Here is a 19,628-nt window from a genome sequence, read left to right on the forward strand (position 1 = left end):
CACCATTCCCTGTGTATGGAATGCCTTGTTTCTACCCGTCCCCCAAACCTCCACTCATGGGTCACCTCCCCAGGGCTCATGGACCTGTGAGTTTAGACTCTCAACATTGAGCACCTCCCCGTGGTTTTCCGTGTATTTGGATTTAGTCGTACCTGAGACAACCAGTACGTAAAGCGGGAAAGTAAGCTGTGTTCCTGTTTCTACACTCCACCTGGGAGGCGCGTTATCGTTCTGAGTAGATTTTTTTTTCTTTAACGTTTGTTTATTTTTGAGAGACAGACACAACACGAGCAGGGGAGGGGCAGAGAATGAGGGAGACACAGAATCCGAAACAGGCTCCAGACTGAGCTCTTGAGACCCGATGTGAGGCTGGAATCCACGAACTGTGAGATGATCTGAGCCGAAGTCGGACGCTTAGCTGACTGAGCCACCCAGGCGCCGCTGAGTAGGTTTCTTAAACATAAACGTGTGTATTGAGATGCCTGGAGCCACCACTAAAAGTTACATAAAAATTTATGGCCAAACATTCAATAGATACGTTGAAGTAAAACGCTGGAAACCGTGCAGACAACCCACAAGAAGACAGGGAAGGGGAGGTAGAATCACGAAAAGGACAGAAAAAATGTAAACTGGTAATGAAATGGCACACTTAAAACACGCTGGTCGTTACATTAAACATAACTCTGGGTAGGTCCCCTCGAATTAAATACTTCATCCGGTCCTCGCCACAGCCTTGGGAAGGCGGGTTTTTTTCTCTCCATTTGACAAACAGGCGTGTTGGGGCCCAGGGAGGCCCCTTCCCGAGAGCCCCCTGCGTGCGGTCTGGCTGACCGTACCCTCCGCCTGCTGCCGTTGGGGCCGCTGGGCACCGGGAGGAGGGGCCCAAACTACTCTGCTCAGGTCGAGTGCCCCTGTCCCTGTGTCTCTGCCTCCTCTGGGGTCCCATGGGGAGCGGGGGCCAGTCCGCGGGACTAAGGACACGTGGGGAGTGGGGAAAGTACCAGGGTTTTGTCAGAGGGGCTTCCCCACCTCCCAGCGTTTTGCAGCACGAGACTCAGGTCCCCCGGCTGAGACCCGTCTCAGCTCCCAGAACATACGCGGCTCTGTGCCCGTGCTGGTTCTTGTCGTGAACGAGTCTGAGTTGCAGAGATGGGACAGGACGTCCCAGGACCCGGGGGACAGACAGCTTCAGGTGCTTCCCCTTCCTCACGTCTGAAGACGTGAGCTCAGGAGATGCTGCTCTTCTCGCCGCCGGGTGTCGTGTGGAAAGAGAGCGTGTGCAGAGATGCCACCTTATTGCCACTGTGCGTCCGGGAGCCCGAATGTGGTGGTCGGCGCGTCGCCGGTAACTCTCGTGGAGGGAAATTGGTGTTTCCGTAACTTCTTTGCGCAGGCAGGGAGGACCCGGAGCAGAAGACGAATCCGACTCTGCCCTGACACCGAAGGATAGCGCGGTTTGCTCCACGCGTGACCGCGCTGTCTGGCGTCCAGGCTCCCGCTGGGAAGGCGGGCCACTTAAGTGCTGGCGCTGATGTCGACATCGGGCTGTAGCGTCGCCACCTGAGAAATAAATCGCGCCACAGGCAGAGCGCTTTCGACAGGCGTTTCCTGCTGTGGCGAATAACCCTTGGTACTTTCTAGATGCGAAACGTTCCGGTGGAACGCAGCACGTGGCCTTGCCGTTGGGAGGCTGTTGGTAAAAGGAAGCGAGGGCAGATACTGGGAATTTGGCGGGAGCTTTGTCTTCGGGGGAGGGCCGGGGTTTTCAGACTCCGTGAGAACTCGTGGCCCCTAGCGCTCCCAGGGACGGCCGGAATCATCTCGGCTCAGGAAACGGGAGGGGTGAAAGTGTGAACCGTCTCCCGGGAGACGTGCACGTGGGTCCAGCGGCCTGAGAGCTTCGGAGGCGGTGCGTGCAAAGGGCTCCCTCGGCTCCTCTCGCAGGGAGCCTCCCACGAGCACGGGAGGGTCCCTCGGGAAGCCTCCTGGGGAGCGGGGAGCTGGGCTGTCTGGGTTCAGGTCCTTGCTTGATCATTTCCTCGCCGGGCCACGTCGGGCAGGTTGCTTCACCTCCCTGGGCCTCAGTTTCCTTCTCTGTGAATGGGAGTGAAAATACTGCCTGCTTCGGGGGTGGTTGTGAAGAGGCAGTGGGTCGTGTGTGTGAACCGCTTAGCACAGCAGTCCTTCCAGAACTTGTGCTTGGCTACGGCGAGGATGCCGATGTCTGGGGCTGGGAAGACCAGGCCGGCAGTCTGCTTGCAGAGACAAGAAGGGCGTGTCTGCACGACCTACAGTACAAGGAGGGCTTGGTCGCTGTCCCCCTGGGTCCCTGACCTCCAGTTTATACTCTTTCTGCTGCAGAGACGGTGTCAGTTACTTCTGGAAAGCTCCTTTGGCTCTCTGGCTGTTTCATACCCCAAACAGGGAATTGAAACAGCCCCAAAGCTGTCATGATCCACCAGCTGTCTCTTTATTTTGAGAAGCAAGACTAAAAAATCATGAAGCGTCAGTGCATAATGTGAGACATTATGGAATTAAATTTTGTGGCAGCCGTAAATGCTGTTGAAAAATATTTTAGTTTGGACAATTTGGGGTAAAGTTCACCGAAACTTGTGTCAAATACTTCGAAGAAACAAAAGAGGAAAAGCATTAGTTTGTAAACTAGGAAATAGGAGAGAGGTTAAGCTTCAGGCATGGCTGAATCACGGAGCTGTGATGGGGTCACCAAGAATAGTCTGTCTTTGTCTTTTGTTGCTGCTTGCTTCTGTGTGGGTCCAGAGAAGGTGAACTTTGATTGGGCCTGGGGCACAGGTGGGTGTGTGAATAGTTAGGAGGGAAGCAAACCCCTGGGCACAGGGACCACGCTAATGGGAGTCAGGGAGGCGGAAATGACCTCGAAGTTGTTCCTGGGACACCAAAGCTGGCCGCCGTGGGGGCACTCGGTGGCCTGCCTAGGGGCTGATCGAGAAGCCTGAACGGTAAGGGAAACGGGGAAGGCCACGATGTCAAAGCCGCTCGTCCGTCACCCGCCCGCCGAGGTCTCCGTAGAAACCGGGAAGACAGAGGCAAACGATAGACCCGAAGACGTGTGTGCTTCCCTTTTTACCTCGTGTCTGGAACGTCAAGTATTGAGCCGAGGGGTGACGTCAGAAGTAAAACGGGAATGTGTTTGTGGCTGTCCCATTCGTTTCTAGCCTTCGAGAAAGTGAGACTGGCGCAGAAGTAGAAGGGCACGAAGCAGGTGAGAGCCGCCACGCAGAACGTTGCAGATGGCGCGTGTGGGGCAATGATACCGCGTATGTCCCATTCGAGGTGGTGCCAATGATGCGCTGGGAGTGAGGGTGGTGCCATGTCACGTCACGTGCAGAGTGGTGACGGAGACCCGCCAGCGGCGCGGGCGGGGCTGCAGGGGAGGGGCTCCCACACAACCTTGGATTCTGGATGCTGAGGGCCAGGGACGCCGCTAGGCCCTGCGGGTATCAGTCGACCGAGGTGTGTCTGGCAGCCTCGGGACCTCAGCACAAGGTGGGAGGAGGGAGGACAGAGGGGAAACGTACAAACGCAGTCATCTCTGGCCGGGATAAGTACTGTGGGGGGAGGGGCAGCCACGGGGGGACACGGGCCAGCATCTCAGGCGCTGGGAGTGGTACGCTCTGTGATGTGCGACAGCGAGCTGGGGGGGAGGCCAGTGTGGCCGACGCAGTGAAGAGGGGGAAGTAAGACGTGAGGCAGAGAAGGGGTCCTGTCACAGAGGAGCCCGTCAGCTGCGGGAAAGAGTTTGGGTTTTGTTCTGGAAGCCTCTGGCACCCACTGAGTGCTTCAAACAGGAGCAGGTGCGTCAGGGTCCCCCGGAGAAAGAAGCGACCGGATATTTATAAATCCGCGGATGTGAGAGATTTAGCGTTAAGAATTGGCTCACGCGGTCATGGAGGATGAAAAGCTCCTTGATCTGCGGTCCACGAGTCTGAGTCTGGAGGTCCGACTGGAAGTCCCGAGCCGAGTCTGGAAGGAGGAGACCCAGGAGCACAGGAGTCCGAGGGCAGGAGGACGGATGTGTCTCCACACGGGCAGAGAGAGCGAATTGGCCCTTTGCCACCTTTTTGTCTTTCAGGGTCCCCAGAGGGGTGGATGGCGGGATGGGCTCCTTTCCTCTCCTTTCCTTCACCCATTCATGATGCCAGTGTCTTCTGGAAACCCCTCCCAGAAGCGCCCAGATGGAACGCTTCCCCAGCTCTCTGGGCACCCCTACACAGTCGGGTGGACACATAGAGCCGTGGGGTGACTTCTGTCCTGGAGAGCACACCTGGTCTCCCTGGGGGGCGGGGGGGGCAGGAAGACCAGCTAGCCGTGTGTGTGGTTACGACCCAGGTCAGTGGTGACGGCGTCTGGCCTGGCGGTGGCGGATATGGAAGATCATGCAAACGGAAGGATCTCGCAAAGCTCTGGATGTTGAGTGGGAAGGGACAGGGGACCAGGGACGACAGCCAGCTGTTTGTCTGGAGAGACAGGTGGATGGTGGTGCCATTGCCGAGACGGGCAGCCTGGCGGGGGGGGGGGGGGAGGAGGAGGGTGGTTTGGGAGAGAAAACCCAGAACTCAGTTTTGCACAGGCTAAATTTGAGATTTCTCCTGTCCGTGCACGTGGAGAGGGTGAGTGGGCAGTTGGCTACGAGCAAAGACATAAGCGTTTCCTTTGGAAGCGTGAGCTTATAAATGGCAAGTCCAGCTGTGATGCGGGACGGCCACACGGGAAGGAGTCTGGCGGCCCCCCCTGTGTTGAGGGACCACGCAGGAGGGAGGGAGGCGGGCAGGCGTGGGGCTCCGGGCAGGAGCGGAGTGGGGCCGTCCTGGGGGATGTCAGGGGGGGATGTCAGCAGAGGGGTAAGGAGCAGGGAGCGAGGGGGTGGATGCCTCTGGAGCTGCGTCTCTGAGAAGGGAGGCAGCTGGCGGGGGGGGGGGTTGAAGGGTTCCCGAGTTCCCGCCACTGTGTTCTCCTGCTGTGGCATCACGGTGAGCCTCAGACGCCGTACCCGCGAGGGACACGTGTTTGTCTGCACGTGTGTGTTCCGGACAGCTCCTCCAGCTAACTGGTTCATCAGCCTGACACGCGTGGAAGCCCTTTCTGTCCCCGTGGTTTTCGTGCCCTGGGCGTCCAGGCAAGAAGCCCACGGAGGGGCCACGGCCCCGCCTCACCCCGTGACCCCGGACCCCGCACCCTGCGGCCGCACGCTTGGACCACCTCCGTGTTCGCTCCGTGTTTCTCACGAAGCCTTGAACCCTCGTAAGCAAAGTGGTTTCCTCCTTCCACTAATCGCTTCCTTCCCGGAGCTAAATAAAGATTATACAGGCCGCACGTGGCCGTGCCGACTCCAAAATAAACAGAAGCGCAGAAATTAGCTGGAACAATGGTGTCATTAAACAGCCGGGTAATTGTTCATGCAAAGCAGGTTGGCTCTGGGAGCCTAAAAATGCTCCCGAGCCCGAGCCCCCGGGTGGAGTTTCACAGTGGAGACGGCTCTTGGTAGCGGCCCCAGGCCAGGAAAGGTCTGTGAGTAGGCGCGGCCGTGACTTTGAGGCCTGACACCCCCGGGAAGGGCTTCAGGAGCTGCCGTGGCTGTGCTGTGTGGCCCTGGGCAAGTTGTTGGGCCTCTCTGGGCCCGTCGGCTGCCGCCAGCATCAGACGGGGCGGTGTGAGCACAGCGAGTGCTCTGTAGACGGCGGCGAAGCTGCTTCTCGGCCGCCGTCTTAGCGGTGCCGTGGTCCCAGCCGCTTGTCCCGTGGGAAGAGGCCCTGCTCCCTACAGGCTCCACGGTTCCCTGTGTATCTGGAGCTGCCAGGGCGGCGCCACGTGCACGAGGTTGGTGGGGCCGGATGGGGCTCAGTGATGCTCCGGGCGGCAGGTGACCCGGGACGTTGTCAGGCGCTGCTCCCCACTCGTGAGACGTGCGCAATAGCTCTGAGGGGTGGGGGCTGACTCGTAACTGACTCATCAACACCAGTCACGTCACTTGTCGGTAATTGGCCGCTGACAAATGGCTGATGCTCGTGAGTAATTAATCCAGGAGAAGAAAATGCACGAAGTGGTTAAATCACCAGCCCAAGCTCAGAGCTGGGATTTGAACCCTGGCAGTGTGGCTGTTCAGTGCCGCGTGCTGCCCCTTTACTGCCCCGAAATGCAGAGGCGGGTCTGCACTGCCACCGCGGTATCTGTGCTGTCCCCATAGGCACCTGCCAGAGATGCTTGGAAAGTTCCAGCAGCTGGGAGGAGGCCAGTGTGGCTTCACCAGCAGACAGTGCCCAAACCCGAGATTCCCAGGCTCCCTCGAGCCTGACTTGAACCCCGGACGGCCACTTGCCAGCTGAGTGATGAGCGAGGACAACCTCCCCGTGCCTCAGTTTCCCCCGTGTAGAATGGGGCCGGTGATAGTGCCCGTCTCCTAGAAGATTAGGAGGATTACAGGGCCCACGTCACCCTAAAAGGCTCAGAACCAGACCCACCGTGGCGGCAGAGATCTCTAACCTCTGGCTGTCGCTCACGGGAGACGGGGGAGGAATTCGCCTCAGCTCGCGCGCCCATGGCATCTGAAAGAGAAGGGAGGGCAGGGGGGAGGGCTTGCTGGCATCCCAGGAAGGGGAGGGGGCCGGGACAGCCAGAGCGGGACTCCCAGCCCCCGCCCCGACCTCACCCTGTCCCCCTGCAGCACATGCGCGAGGCCGCGGAACGCCGGCAGCAGCTGGAGCTGGAGCATGAGCAGGCCCTGGCCGTTCTCCACGCCAAACAGCAGGAGATCGACCTGCTGCAGAAGGTGAGCGGAGGGCACGCCCGGGGCGGGGGGCTCAGGGGGCACGGGGCGGGGGGGACTGCCCACCCGAGTCTCCCTCCCAGGCCGGCAGAGAGCGGCTCCCCTCCTTCCCGCTGCGGGGATGTCTCGGGCATCTGTACTCCCGAGTGACCCAGGTTCCCGTGCTTGCCCGCGAACACGCGATGCTGGCGGGCTCGTGGGGAAAAGCACGCTCCCGTGGCGGCTGCGGGTGTGAGTGGTTTCAGCCTTGGGCACGAGCAGCCTGCCAGCGGCGGTGATCTTGACCCTGCGACCTTCCACTCAGGCAGAACGCCCTGTTCGAGTCCGTTTGTTTTTTCCGCACTGCTGTGTGGGCTGGGGGTGGGGAACCCCCCTCCGAGGGCGGGGGTTTGCACTGTGGTACACCCGGACCGCGGACCAGGACGGCGTCATCTTGAAAGGAGTAATTCAGGTTTACATCCGCTGCGTTGGGGACAGTTTTGTGATGTGTCTGTCGTTAACTGAGCAAACCAAGTCTCAGGGCAGTATTTACAGCACGGTCTTATTAGCGGAGGAAGAGAGAGGGAGAGAGCACAAAGACGGAAGGGAAGGAGAGGTTAAGAAACGAAGAGGAAAAAGAAAAAACAGGGGAGGACTGAGCAGATCGGGGGGCGTCCCCACCTCATCTCCGTCACTGGCGATGGTCCTCGTGTCTCTCTCCACGTGGGGCTTGGGGGTCCCAGGGCTGGGCCTCGTTTCCTTCCCGAGGCCCCGTGTCCCACCCGGCCGGCGATGGGAAGGAATCTGCCGGCACGGCCTCTCCCCGCGGAGCCTGGGAGCGTGCTTCGCACCAGGTGGGGAACTCCCGAGGCCGCTTCTCCACTCGTTTATTGGGACCGCGTGTCGAGGATAGACGTCACGAAGCCGGTGCTGATGGGGACGGTCGGCCGTACTGCCCGCCGTGATCCGTTGGCCGGCGCACCGAGAAGCGACGTTGCGTCACACACCGTCCAGAAAGGTATCGCTCGTGGGCGTCCGGGCAGCGACATTGCTCTCTCCTTTGCTCTCCGCACGGAAGGGACTTCGGGTGCCTGGACACAGCTGCCCTGCCGGCACCTGCTCCCCGCGGCCCCGGAAGCCGCGGCCCCGGGCCGGCGCCTCCTGCGCACACAGTGAGCCTGCAGAAACACAGACGTCCTGCCAGGAGGGCGACAGGTCGCTTTTTCTCAGCAGTGCATTCTCCGGGAGCCTGGAGTTTTATTTACGAGGCATCTGATGCCAGGGAATGTGCACCAGGGCCGGTCCTGTTATTCTTCTTCCCTGGCACCTCGTCCACATTCCTGTGTCCTTCCCCTGCATTCATCTCAGTCTCTGTTTTGGACCCACTGATGCCTCACCAGTGGTGGGAGCAGAGGAGGAGAAACTCGTGCAAAGCACGGTGCGGATTTTGTAACTTCCTACCGCTCTGAGTGTTAGAGCATTTGAAGAGCAAGGTCTTGAGGGCAGGGCTCCGGGCAGGGCCCCACCAGCGTGAAGCTTAGGTCAGTGGGAGGCATGGGTCGGATGAGTGCTCGGGTCCCCTGTGCCCGGGGAAGGAGGCCCCAGGAGGACACAGGTCATGCCCGGCAGGCAGGGGGCGCATCCCTGGCAGGTGCCACCGAGCCCCGGGTGCTCTGCAGGAGCTTGACCTCCTTCTGAGGCAGAGGGTTGAGGCAGGGGTTAGCGGGTCTGATGCACCCTCCTCGAGCATCGCGCTGGGGATTGGTGTGTGGAGAGGCAGGGAGGCCCGTCAGCCGCGGCCGTGAAGCCTGGTGTCCGGGACTGGGGCAGCAGCTGCAGAGGGGACACGCAGACACATCCCAGTACCAATCAGGAGGGTGACCGGTCTGCTCATGGGCCGTGGTAGGAGGGGGAGGGGCGTGTGGGGATGTCCAGGCTGGTCTGGGCCCGCTGGGCTTCAGACATCGGTGTGGATCTGGAGAGAAACTGCCGTGGCTGATGTGGTTCTGGACGTGCTGAGACCCAGGCTCAGGTGCATCGCGATGGGAGGAGGGGCTCCGGGTTGTACATGGAGGAACAGCCATGGACGTCGTGACGCCCTCAGGTGACCCATCATCCGTGTTTTCATTTTCTGGGAAAAAGACCGTGGAGGGGGCAATTCCTTTCCACATAAACATCGCAGGGCCGCAAAGACCTGTGGACAGGCTGGGCCAGTGTCGGGGGCGGGGAGGGGGGCCACCGGGGCTGGGAAGTCGCGGGGTCACATGTCACAGGAATGAGAAAGGGCTAAGGAAACAAATGGCGTCTCTACCCTAAAGGAGACCGGGGACGGTGTTTAACAAGAGTGATCTTGGTTTGAGCCTGTCACGACCCTACAGTGTGTACCATCATCATCCCATTTCGGAATCGAGGAAGGTGAACTCCGTAGAGGTCAAGGAACTTGCCAAATGCCGTACGGCTCGTAAGCAGTACAAACGATTTGCGCTGAACCCGCCAGGGCCGGATGCTGCCCCGTAAGGCTCAGGGCCGACTGAGGTCTGGCTCTTGTCCCCCTACCGCAGTAAAAGTACCAGAACCATCCGCGGTCAAGGCTGAGTCCCGGGAGACGGCAGAGTGGTTTGGGTGTCCTGTCTGACTACAGCTCCCCGGCTTTCTTGAGCCGGCTCCCCACCGGACGCCCACCTTCCTCTTGCCGATGAAGTGGCTCTCGCTGTCACCCACAGAGGGACGTCATGCCAAGGGCCGGTCCTCGGTCCTCATCCTCTCTGACCCAGAGCAGTTTTGGGTGGTCCGTCCCTCCCTGCTCCAGGACACCACCCTCTCTGGTCATCTTCCGTCCACACGGGTCCCCCATAAACGTCCCGGGTATTCCCCACAACTCGGCCCGCAGAGCACATCTCCTCTCCCGTCTGCGCTGGCTCCCGGGGCGACCCCGTCTGGTCCTGGGGGTCTAAGTACTGACTGTGTGTCAGCTGCCACACTAGCTCTCCAGGCTGGCTTGTGAACCCACTGCCTTCATCCAGCCCTCCTTCTGACCCCTCGGTGCCTCGGCACAGATTCCAAGTTGGACGGCGGCCTTGGCAGGACCTGCTCTTCACCTGCCCTGCCCGGCTCTGCAGATGGCGGGGTGTCCTTTTGTGCACGGCCTTGCCTTTTCCCTGGAGTTAGTTGGCTCTTTCTGTTGGTCTGCTTAGTCCTGTGTGTCCGCCCCTCCCTCTCCCCCAGACTCTCTGCCAGAGCTGCCAAAGTCCTCTCGGGATGGTCACCGTGGGGAGGCGCTAACCCCACTCACCCCAGGAGTCTCCTGCCTGGAGCCCCAGCCTCCCTCCACCCACACCGGTTTCTCCCGGGGATGCAGAGTTGGGCCTGGGATGCCCTTCGCCCGCATCTGGGGGCCGCCCTTCACACCTGTCTCTGCTTTGTCGGATGGCCTGCTGTCCTGGATCCTGCCGTGTCCCTTTCTTTGCTGGGCAGCACGTGTTGGGGGAGGCAGGTGTATCATTTCCCTGGAAACACGGCGGTGCCTGGAGGCTCACGCGTGGCTTCAGCCTCACCTCTGGCGGGGACCCGGGACCCACACCTTCCCTGGGGTGCCTCCCTCCCCCTGGAAGCTCAGCTCCTCCATCTGCCCAACGTGGTGCTTGAGAGAAGGAAGCGGAAACGTTGTCGAATCAAAAAAAGCGAGATTCAAGTGCCCAAGACTGTCGGAGTGAGAATCTGGGTACGGTAAGGCCATCCGGCCGGCCCGTGGCTCTGGTAGCTGGGTGGAGGCAGACTCTAAAAATACAAAAGGCAGCCGAGTAGGGCACAGCCCCGTCTCTGGGCAGCCAGGGGCCTGGGCTCTGCTGTGGGACACCTGTCCTGGAAATCAGGGGGCCAAGAGCTCAGTCCAGAATCCTTGCTTTCATCCATTCAACGAACAATCCAGGAATCATCAAGCACCTTGCGTCGGTGATGTTTCAGGGGCTAGTGACACAGTAGTGAGGGAGGCAGGGTGTGAAGAGGCCAGGGACAGCGACACTGAACGTTCTAAATGTGCAAAGTCCTGTTGTGCGTGGATGATGGAGGACCACCGAGTGACCCTGACCCACTGCCCGGGAGGCCTGCTCGCCTCTCCTGAGTTCCGGCTCCCGGCCTCCTCGTCTCCCGCGACCCCTGCTTCCCTTGTCAGGCTGCGGCCACGCTGGCCTCTCTGTTCTTGGCCACACCAGAACGGCCCCCTCTCGGATCTCCGCCTAGGATGCCTGGTCCCTGGATGATGCAGAGCTGGCTTACCTTTGTGCCTGAAGTGTCTGCCCTGCCAACTTGCCTGAAACGGGCTCCCCTCCCTGCCCCTGCCCCCATGGAGCGATGTGTCATTTGCTCACTGCCGTAGACTTGCCGATCGTCTGTCTCCAGAGAGGAGTGTCTGCACTTCCAGAACACCACCCCGCACGTAGCAGGTGTTCAGCAAACATGGCCAGCGAGGTGCTGAAGGCACTGGACAGGGAAAGAGCCGTAATCCGTAAACGCCTGTGGAAGGGATTGCTGAGACGTGGCTCCACCCTCCCCACAACCTGTGAGCATCGGTCCCCCAGAGGTCTGGTTCCCAGACCCCGAGCCCTGTCTAGGTGACCGGTGCCCAGACCCCAGCCTCTCTGCTGCTTCAGACTTTGGAATTCTTGTGCAAGTGACGTCCTTGCCTGATTACAGTAGCCGTGACAATAGTTTAAGGGCTTTAACGTATTTAAAATTCATCTGTAGACCTGACCGATTTTCCTGTGGTTCAGAGCTGCTCCCGCATGTGAAACGGTGGCTTTCCCTGCGCTGTCACCGGATTGTGCCATGAGAGAAGCTGAGCCCACCATGCGTGTCGTGACCCGTGCTTTGCCTACGGTCCGAGTGCTTTTCCTGGATGCTTGGGATCTCGCTGTTGTAGATGACAGAGGATCATAGACTGACCCTGACCCTGCGTTCAGTCAGTGGGGCCCCTGCTCCAGTCCCGTGTGCTCCCGCAGTGCACGCGCGTGTCTGTCCATCCGCTTCCTCAGCTCGGATGTGAGGCTCCTTGTAGCCCCCACCCAGTTCCGTGACTGCCGGCCCCTTGTCTGCAGCACCCGCGATGCCCTCACCTGCCACATCCTCACCAGCACCCGCCAGTTGCCACGGTGACTGGATGTCAGGTGCGCGGTCCGTCCCAGCCCAGGGTCCAGACCTTGACCTCAGCACGTCTGCACCTCTGTGCCTCCCTCGAAGCCAGCGCACGTGCCGCCGTGAGAGCCTGCTGCCCTGGACGCTCGGTCCGCAGGACGACAGCCCCCTTCCTCTGACAGCGGGCCCCTGGGCCCCTCTCCAGAGTCACCATGTTCTGTAGGAGACGGTGCCTGCATGAAGGTCGCAGCTTCCCCGCAAGCTCACGGTGGCCCCGAAATGAGCTTCGCTTAAGCTGCTGCTTAGATGTTTTGAGAATTCAACGCTGCCAATTTTAACTGTTAATTTTAACAATCTATTCTGATTGCCCAAATGGCCCAGCTCGCGATAGCCTATGAAAACGAAATCCTGATTCTCTCTCGAAGCCGGAAACCGAGTCATTACCACAAACTTGGCGGTGTTTTCACAGACCGCCTTGGGGTTTTTTGTTATTTTTCATCCTGCCAGTTGGAAACTATCTTTGACTCAACTGGCTCAACGGTGGGGTTATTTATATAATCTCTATACGTTCTCCGGATGGCTGTCTCTTTTACCCTGTTTTGTTATTTATCGAGGCTCTCATTTCTGCTTTGAAAGGAACGGTTTTCAGCACTCTGAAGATTGCACCGAATTCAAGAACAGTGTAATTAATCCGGGAGTCTATTCGCTGCCCCAGCTCTTGAAGCCCCTCCTGGGGCACTGGCGCCCACGAGGTGCCTGTGGGTGGAGTCGGCAGGAACCTCAGGCTGCTTCATGGTGTCCGACGTGCCGGGAAGCCGGGCTCCCGCCTCCTCCCGAGAGGCTGTTAAGATAACACTGTCTGGATTCCTTGAGATGTTGGGTGGCCCATCCCCACTTACTCTGCCAGCGCCTGGAGATGACGTTGCTCTAGAACCGAGTTCTAGATGCGAATCTCAGTTGAACACGTGGATCCTTCGCTAGTGCTCGAAATTCTGAGGCAGGTGCCTGTAGTGGCGGGAGATCAATCTCTCCAAAGACCCGCTTCCCAGTTCCTTTGGGAATGAACCCAGTGTGAGGGGGCATCCGTGCGGCCACAGCGGGTGGGGACAGGCTTTCCCTCCCGGTGTGGGATTCAGCCTCGGGCTCTCCCCGAACCTCAGTGCTTCCAGCTTTAAAGCGGGAAATGTTGTATTCTCAAACGGCTGATGGTTGTGTCCCTTAGGACTCTTGGTTTTGAGGGACAGAAAACAGAAAGGGAATCTTAGTCGAACACGCAGCCGAGATGGGCTTCAGACGCGGCTGGATCCAGCACGCTCCTGCCTTTGCTCTCCTCTGCATTGGCTTCATTTTCGATGTCCAGCTGGAGGCCACTGGCTGCTGCAGCCTCGCCCCTCATGTTGGCCCGACAGCTGTGGCGCTCCACACTGTCCTTGACTCCAGCTCGGGTCCGGCAGGCCTAGAGTGTCTGTCCCCTCTCCCCCAGCATCCCCAGGCAAGGCGTCTTTGCTGTAACCTGGCTGCACACCTGCCCTTAAACAACCAGTGGAGTCCAGAGCTGTTATGCTCACGGTCCGGGGGCTGTGGCCCCAGAGCACTCAGGACCCTTCCTAGGAGAGGGGTCCGTGAGTGCCGGGCAGGCAGGCAGCAGACATTCGCTGGCATCACGAGGCCAGACCCAGGTCCGGAGGGGACGAGGGACGATCACGTTACGTTTCGGTTTTGCGTGAACTCCCCACTTGGCTCAGGCAGCAGCCGTCCTGGGAAACTGGTTTAGTGAAACTCGTAACATTTCTCATTCTGTGAAGCAGATGGCTTTGCTTCAAGTAATTTGAGGAGGCCGCCCCCGCCATAGGCTGAGCCGCCGGGAGCCTGCCAGATGCCCGGGGCCCCCGTCTCTGCCTGTCCTTGGGGCCCGGGGACATTGTAGCTGACCTTCAGCTACCTGCGGGTCAAGTCTGCATGACGCTGAGGGCAGTGAAGGGCAGTGAAGGGCATCTGGGGGGACGGTGATGCCATCCGAGGTGTCAGGCAGGGTTGTCCTGCTCTCCTGGGTCCGGCCACCTTTTGCGTGTGGCCGCCTGTCAGGACCGGGGCCTTCTCCCTGTGCTCCGTCTGGCCTGTCCCTTCATTGCCAGATCGGTGCACGCTTTCTGGTTTTTACGAAGAGCGTCACGGCCGGCCAGAATTCCTTCCGTCTTTTCCGGAGGGGAGAGAACTCAAAACTGACCTAGCTCCTCACAACTGGGGGGGCTTCTTAGGGGGGAAAAGGCAGTGACTCGTGCCTTGATGATCCAGACATTGATTGGAGGGTCTTTTCTTTCCCCTGCTTTAAGCCTTGACTCTTTTCTCTTTTTGCCGTAAAAAAGGCTCAGGTTGAAGCTAAGAAGAAGCACGAAGGCGCCGTGCAGCTGCTAGAGGTGAGTGCCGCGGTCAGCCGGCTGCCTTCGGGGGTGGGTGGGCTCGGGGACAGGCATGTGCACTCACGCCTCCCAGAAGCGGGCGACGGCTCCAAGCACCCACTGGGAGCCGGTCACTAGCGCTGTGCACCTGTCCCTGCGTGGGGTCTGCACGCACAAGCGGGCTGCAGCCACGTCCCCATGGCCACACCGCCCGCCTCGGAGCCGGGGGCCTCAGATGTGACCTGCTGTCCCCTGCGGGCGCCTCTCGGGTGGCACGTAAGGAGGATGAGGTCGCTCTCTCACGCGGGAGTAAGGAGAGAGAGCAGGTGGGCCACTCCCCTGGGCGCCCTGCCCGCAGGTGAATTGTGCAGGGCACACTTTAGGGGACGGCGCTGATCCTGGGGAAGCGTTTGGCAGGTGGTATCTGGGGAGGCATTTGCAGAGCTAGGAGGGGGACGACGTAGGTGATGAAAGCAGTGACCGGCATCCGAGATGCCGCCTCAGCACCGCCCCCAGTGAACGCAGCGTGGGGGCCTCTCTGCAGCCGGTCCTGCTGGCGCCGGGGGGGCTCGGCAGCGAGGTGTGCAAAGTCCCACCCGCGTGGGGTCCTGGGAGGAGTGACCGCACCTCTGTCCCTCGTGTGGAGCCCCACGACTCCCCAGGAGTGGCGGATGGGCGGGTCTGGACGGAACTCAGACTCCCCCCGAGGCCCAGCCACCTGCACGCTCTGTGCGTGATAAATGGGAGTAATGACCACGCCAGGCCTCCCGCCTACGCGGACAGAGGTCAGACAGTTAGCGACCCCCTCGCTGCAGACGCACGGGCGTGGGTGACGTCGGGCCTGCCATCCCCAGGTATGGGACGCGGCTGTCCCCCGAGATGACCTCGTCCTTCACCCACAGGGGACCAGCGGCCACGGACAACCGCCTGCACACCTCTTACGTCTCTCACGTTGCCTTTCAACGTCTATTCCTCCCGCAGGGAAAGGTTGCTTCGCTACCATCACGTGTATTAGAATTGATTTTTTGAGAGCGTCCATTAGCTAACGAGTATCTGGAGGGGTGAGTGTGAGAATGGCAGTGGGAGATACACAACCTGAGAGAATGGACACAGACCCCAAGTGGCCATGCTGCTCCCTGACAGATGATCTCCGCCCCTGCCTGAACACCGCCCCCCCCCCCCCCCCCCCCCCCCCCCCCGCTGCCATTCACATCATCTCCTGGCCGCAGGTCTGCTTCCTCTGCCATCACCCGGAGCCCGCTGATTTCATGTCTCTTGTTCTAACCCGCATTTGGAGCTGCCCGCCGAGGCCCCGCCACCCGGCGCCGGTGGCCGTGCATGCTTTGGGATGTGGTAGCATCGTAACGTGCTTTGGGTTTAACGAATGGAAAAGGCCGTGCAGATGTGCTGAGAATCCTCTGTCTTCTTTTGTTCACAACACCTTCCTGTGATTGTGTCCTGCTTTGCGCTCCGCCCAGAACGCCTTGGACAGCATGCAGGTATTTGAGGGAACCTCGTGTCCCCGTGTGTGCGTGGCGATGCCTTCCGCGTGCATGGGGCGCCCACGGGTCCCTGGGCCGGCTCAACCCAGCTCTTCCTCCGGAGCCGGCAGCTGGAGGTTCCTCCTGGTGCAGTGGGGCCGGGGGCTCGGGGAGCCGCTTGCAGGGGGCTCCACGGGGGCCCCGGGGGCGCGAGCTCTGGTCTCGCACGTGTTGAGCAGGCCCAGCGAACCTGGTCTCCCGTTTTCCGCGAAGGCTGTAACGGTCAGGCTGGAAGGGCATGTCGGAGCCCCGATGACCACTGGGGGTGGGGGGTGGGAATTGGTGGGGCTCGTTCTGCCCTCAGGTCATTCACGGGACCCGGGGCCCAGAGCCCAGGATGCAGCTTCTCTGTCGGTCATCGGGGATTCGATCCTGGCCCCTGAACGCTCCGCCTTTGTGTTTGTGCTGGGGGCTTACCTTCTTCCGTGAACAAGCTGCCACGCTTCTCACTGACCCCCCCCCCCGCCACCCCTCCCCCCCCACCGGGGGAACACGAGGAGCCGCGTGTCCCTCTGATCAGGGTTTTGAGTGTTTTCCGAAACTCTGACTTGGATCACGTATTCACGGAAGGGACGCTTTTCCCACTTTGGGGGTGAGTGGTTCTCAGAGTGGGGTTCCCAGGCTGGCCGTGCCAGCATCACCTGGGGGCTGGTTAGAAATGTGGGTTGTCGGGTCCCGCCTAACCTGTGGAGTCAGACGCTCTGGAGGAGGGAGCCGGGAACCTGGGAGGGACCCAGTTCGGATGCAGCTGGCGTCTGGGAAGCGTTGGTCAGTGTCTGCGAGGCTAGTCTGCAGAAGGGCAGCACGTTGGACCAGCCAGCCCTCTGGGGTCTTAGCCGATCCGTGGCTCAGCACGTTAGTGACCCAACCTCCACCCCTTCTGCCCCTTCACCGTCACCAGAAGCGTCGACAAGGAACACCTGTGGCGTGCCACACGCTTGTGCTGGAACGTGTCTGTGTCCCTGGAGGGTCGCACGCTGGTCACTGCCACCGGCCAGGTGTTCTACTCGGCAGAACAGCCCAGAACAGCCCCCCAACCTCACCCAGTGAGACAGAAAACAGGAGTAGTAAGGATCGTCTCCAGAAACACGTTAAATAAAATCCCTCAGAACACCGTCGTGCTCGGAGCCGGTTCTGTGGGTGTCCCAGGCCCCGTTTTCTGATGAGTGAACGGCTAGGATGTTTGGGGACGGCAGGAGGGGAGCTGTGTCTATTCCCGGTCAGGACGTGTGCAGAGTCCCAGCACCCGCAGAGTCGTCGGGACTGGCTTCGGGGCTTAGCAAAGATGGGTGTCGGGAGTTAACGCAGAGCAGAGCTTTTCCAGAATCCCGACAGAGCACTCTGTACGCCCAAGAGCGGGTAGTGTCAGTTAATCCCTCCGTGAGGGAGTTCTTTCAAGACACAGAAGCAAGAAAATATTTTAAAATCGATTAACAGTAATGACAGTAACAGCAGGGACTATAGCGTTTATTGAACACTTACTCTGTGCCAAGTGCCGTTCTAGGGATGCATCTAGGGACATCTAGGGCTTGGTGCACACGTTCACTTCATCTCCATGACGACCCAGGGGAAAATGAGGCACGGTCAGTTTAAGTGACTCGGCCAAGGCAAGCTAGTAGGAAGCAAAATCTGGACTCAAACCCCAGGAACTCGGTGCCGGAGCCCCACCCTTCAGCCGCTGCGTTGCAGCCTGGCTTCCCGGGACCTCCCTGTCCCGTCCTCCCTGGGAGCCGGGCTCAGCTCTTCTGCCAGCAACACTGCGGCGAGAGTTGAGTCGTGAATTAGTTCACACAGTGCAGGACTCAGAAGCCCCGCCTCCCCTGGCAGGTGCGTCACAACGGGAGACGGTCCCCCATACCACGTGGCCACTACCCGCCGGGCACCGGACCCGGTCAGGTGGCCACCGCCGGCATCCTCTTTACCGGTTGGAAATCAGGCACTGAGACTGAGCCAACTGCTCGGGGATACACAGCTCGCAAGGGCAGAGCCGGGCTGCGAGGGCAGGCGGGCCCCCTGGTGGCACTGTCTGGGGCAGCCGAGGAAAGTGTGCAGGGGCGCGGCGCCCCTCCGTGGGGTGGGAGGGGACGGGCTCTGGGGTCCGTCGCAGGGGGAGTCCCCCCCCCCCACCCCCCGCGATGAGCTTGCTCTCACCGGGGTCGGTGCCGTGTGCTTTACATGTGCGTTTGGCTGCTTTGTGGCTTGTTCCCCCGGGGCGTCTTCCTAGCGCCTCACTGCTTTGCCCCCAGCTTGCTGGTCGTCCGCTCCGGGATGAGGCATCAGATGGCCCGCGACACCAGACACTCGTCACAGCCAGGAAGGAACCCTCGCGGGCTCCTTTCGTCCCTGGGTCGCATCTGGGGAGACTTTCCAGAGCAGACCGCGCTCCCCCAACCCAGACAGGCATGGGGTCCCTCCTAGAGGTGGGACCCAGCATCCGGGCTGCGTTGTGACTTTCCTGGGCCCCGTGAAAATATCAAGTATCACGTTTTACGTATATCTGCGTGGGTGTAAAGAGGGCTATGGTCCAGGTTGGAGTCGTTCTTCCCGTATTCTCTTTACTCCTGGTTTTCAAGGAAACTAAAACGAAAACGTTTCCGTGGGTCCCTGAATGTGCCGGCACCGTGTCGCGGGGCCCTCAGGGAGGCGTCGTCACCCTGCTGGGCGGGTGTTAGGACACCTGGTTACTTGGTGACCCCGTGGCACTGAGTGCGCGTGTGGGTGAAGGAGCACGTGGGTTTGGTCCCGTCAGAAAGCCGGAGCTGGTTGTCAGCTGAAGCGTAAGGCCAGCCTCCCCAGCGCATCGCAGCTTCACGCTGCACACACAAAGGTCGTTTCCTGTCGGCGACACCCGCCGCCCACCTGGGAAGGCCCCCGGGAGTGCCCCGCCCGGGCTCCCTGCCTCCTGTGGCTGTGTCGTCCGGAGCACAGGGCTTCCTGGTGACTGCGGCAGGGACGGCTCCTACGTTCTCTTCTGTGTCCACTGTGCACCGGCCGTAGCCAGTGACACTTTGCCACAGGAGAAACCGGGACAGCGTCACAGGCCCAGGAAACGAAGCCGAACGTGGTTGAGCTGTGGCATCGTCCCTGCCCCGCCTGAATTCTAGAATCCTCAGGACGTCGGGGTTGTGATGCTGAAGCGTGACAGAGGATTAGCCACGTCGAGAATCTGAAGATTCATCATTAACGTTTTCCATCCTCCGTGTCTTTAGTAGAAGCCTCTTTGCCCCGGGAATCGTGGTCGGCTTGGGGTCTCTGCCCCCGCCGGAAGAAGCTTCAGCAGCCCCGTCCTCCTGAGTCTCCGCTGGAAGACGACGTGCGTAGGGACAAGGACGCCACGCTTGCTCCAACGGTGGGGAGTTCGGCTGCCCCAGGACTAACCCCCCGAGTCCAGCTCTGTGTCCCTGATGCCGCCTCCGCTCACTGTTGGTACCCCTGAAGGCGATTCAGGAGTTCCGAGGTCCCGCCAGCGATCGGTGCTTATCTGCCCCCGTAAAACCACGTGACAGAGGGTGTCCGTACCGAAGCAGGAAAACTCCAATGGTCCAGACCCACCAGCTTAGAATCCAGTGCGATTTAAGTTGGACAGTTGGGGAAACGCTCACTCGTACGAACCAAAGCAAATGTTTAAGACACTTGTGTTTTAGCCGTGCTGGGTCCACACACTGTAGGATGTAAGACCTCAACTGGAGAGACGGCTTCCCTTACCGGAGTCTCCCCTTGGCTACGACGCGGTTCGTTTCAGTGTCAAGATTGCATCATCCTGCAGAGGTTCTGGAA

The 19,628-nt window shown here is 60.2% G+C and overlaps 1 protein-coding gene and 1 long non-coding RNA gene across 11 annotated transcripts in view; one reads left to right on the forward strand and one right to left on the reverse strand.

Moving 5' to 3' along the window:
- Positions 1 to 19,628, forward strand: part of RIMBP2 (RIMS binding protein 2) — a 221,495-nt gene that overhangs the window by 144,834 nt on the left and 57,033 nt on the right. For 5 of the 10 annotated variants that reach the window (XM_086681415.1, XM_086681416.1, XM_086681421.1 and 2 more), the window contains exons 4-5: positions 6,701 to 6,805; positions 14,278 to 14,328. In XM_086681415.1, the coding sequence (XP_086537541.1) occupies positions 6,701 to 6,805; positions 14,278 to 14,328 (156 nt within the window). Of the gene's footprint in view, positions 1 to 6,700; positions 6,806 to 14,277; positions 14,329 to 15,306; positions 15,372 to 15,788; positions 15,810 to 19,628 lie in introns of those variants that run through there. The other 5 variants (XM_086681418.1, XM_086681417.1, XM_086681414.1 and 2 more) reach the window with 2 other exon arrangements.
- Positions 17,298 to 19,093, reverse strand: LOC147575238 (uncharacterized). Its single transcript, XR_015242167.1, has 2 exons — positions 18,003 to 19,093; positions 17,298 to 17,463 (listed from the first exon to the last, which is right to left on the reverse strand). It is a non-coding gene; the product is annotated as an uncharacterized LOC147575238 (long non-coding RNA).

The sequence above is a fragment of the Puma concolor genome, chromosome D3 (assembly GCF_028749965.1).
Source record: "Puma concolor isolate L17-30 chromosome D3, mPumCon1.1.hap2, whole genome shotgun sequence".
Lineage (NCBI taxonomy): Eukaryota > Metazoa > Chordata > Mammalia > Carnivora > Felidae > Puma > Puma concolor.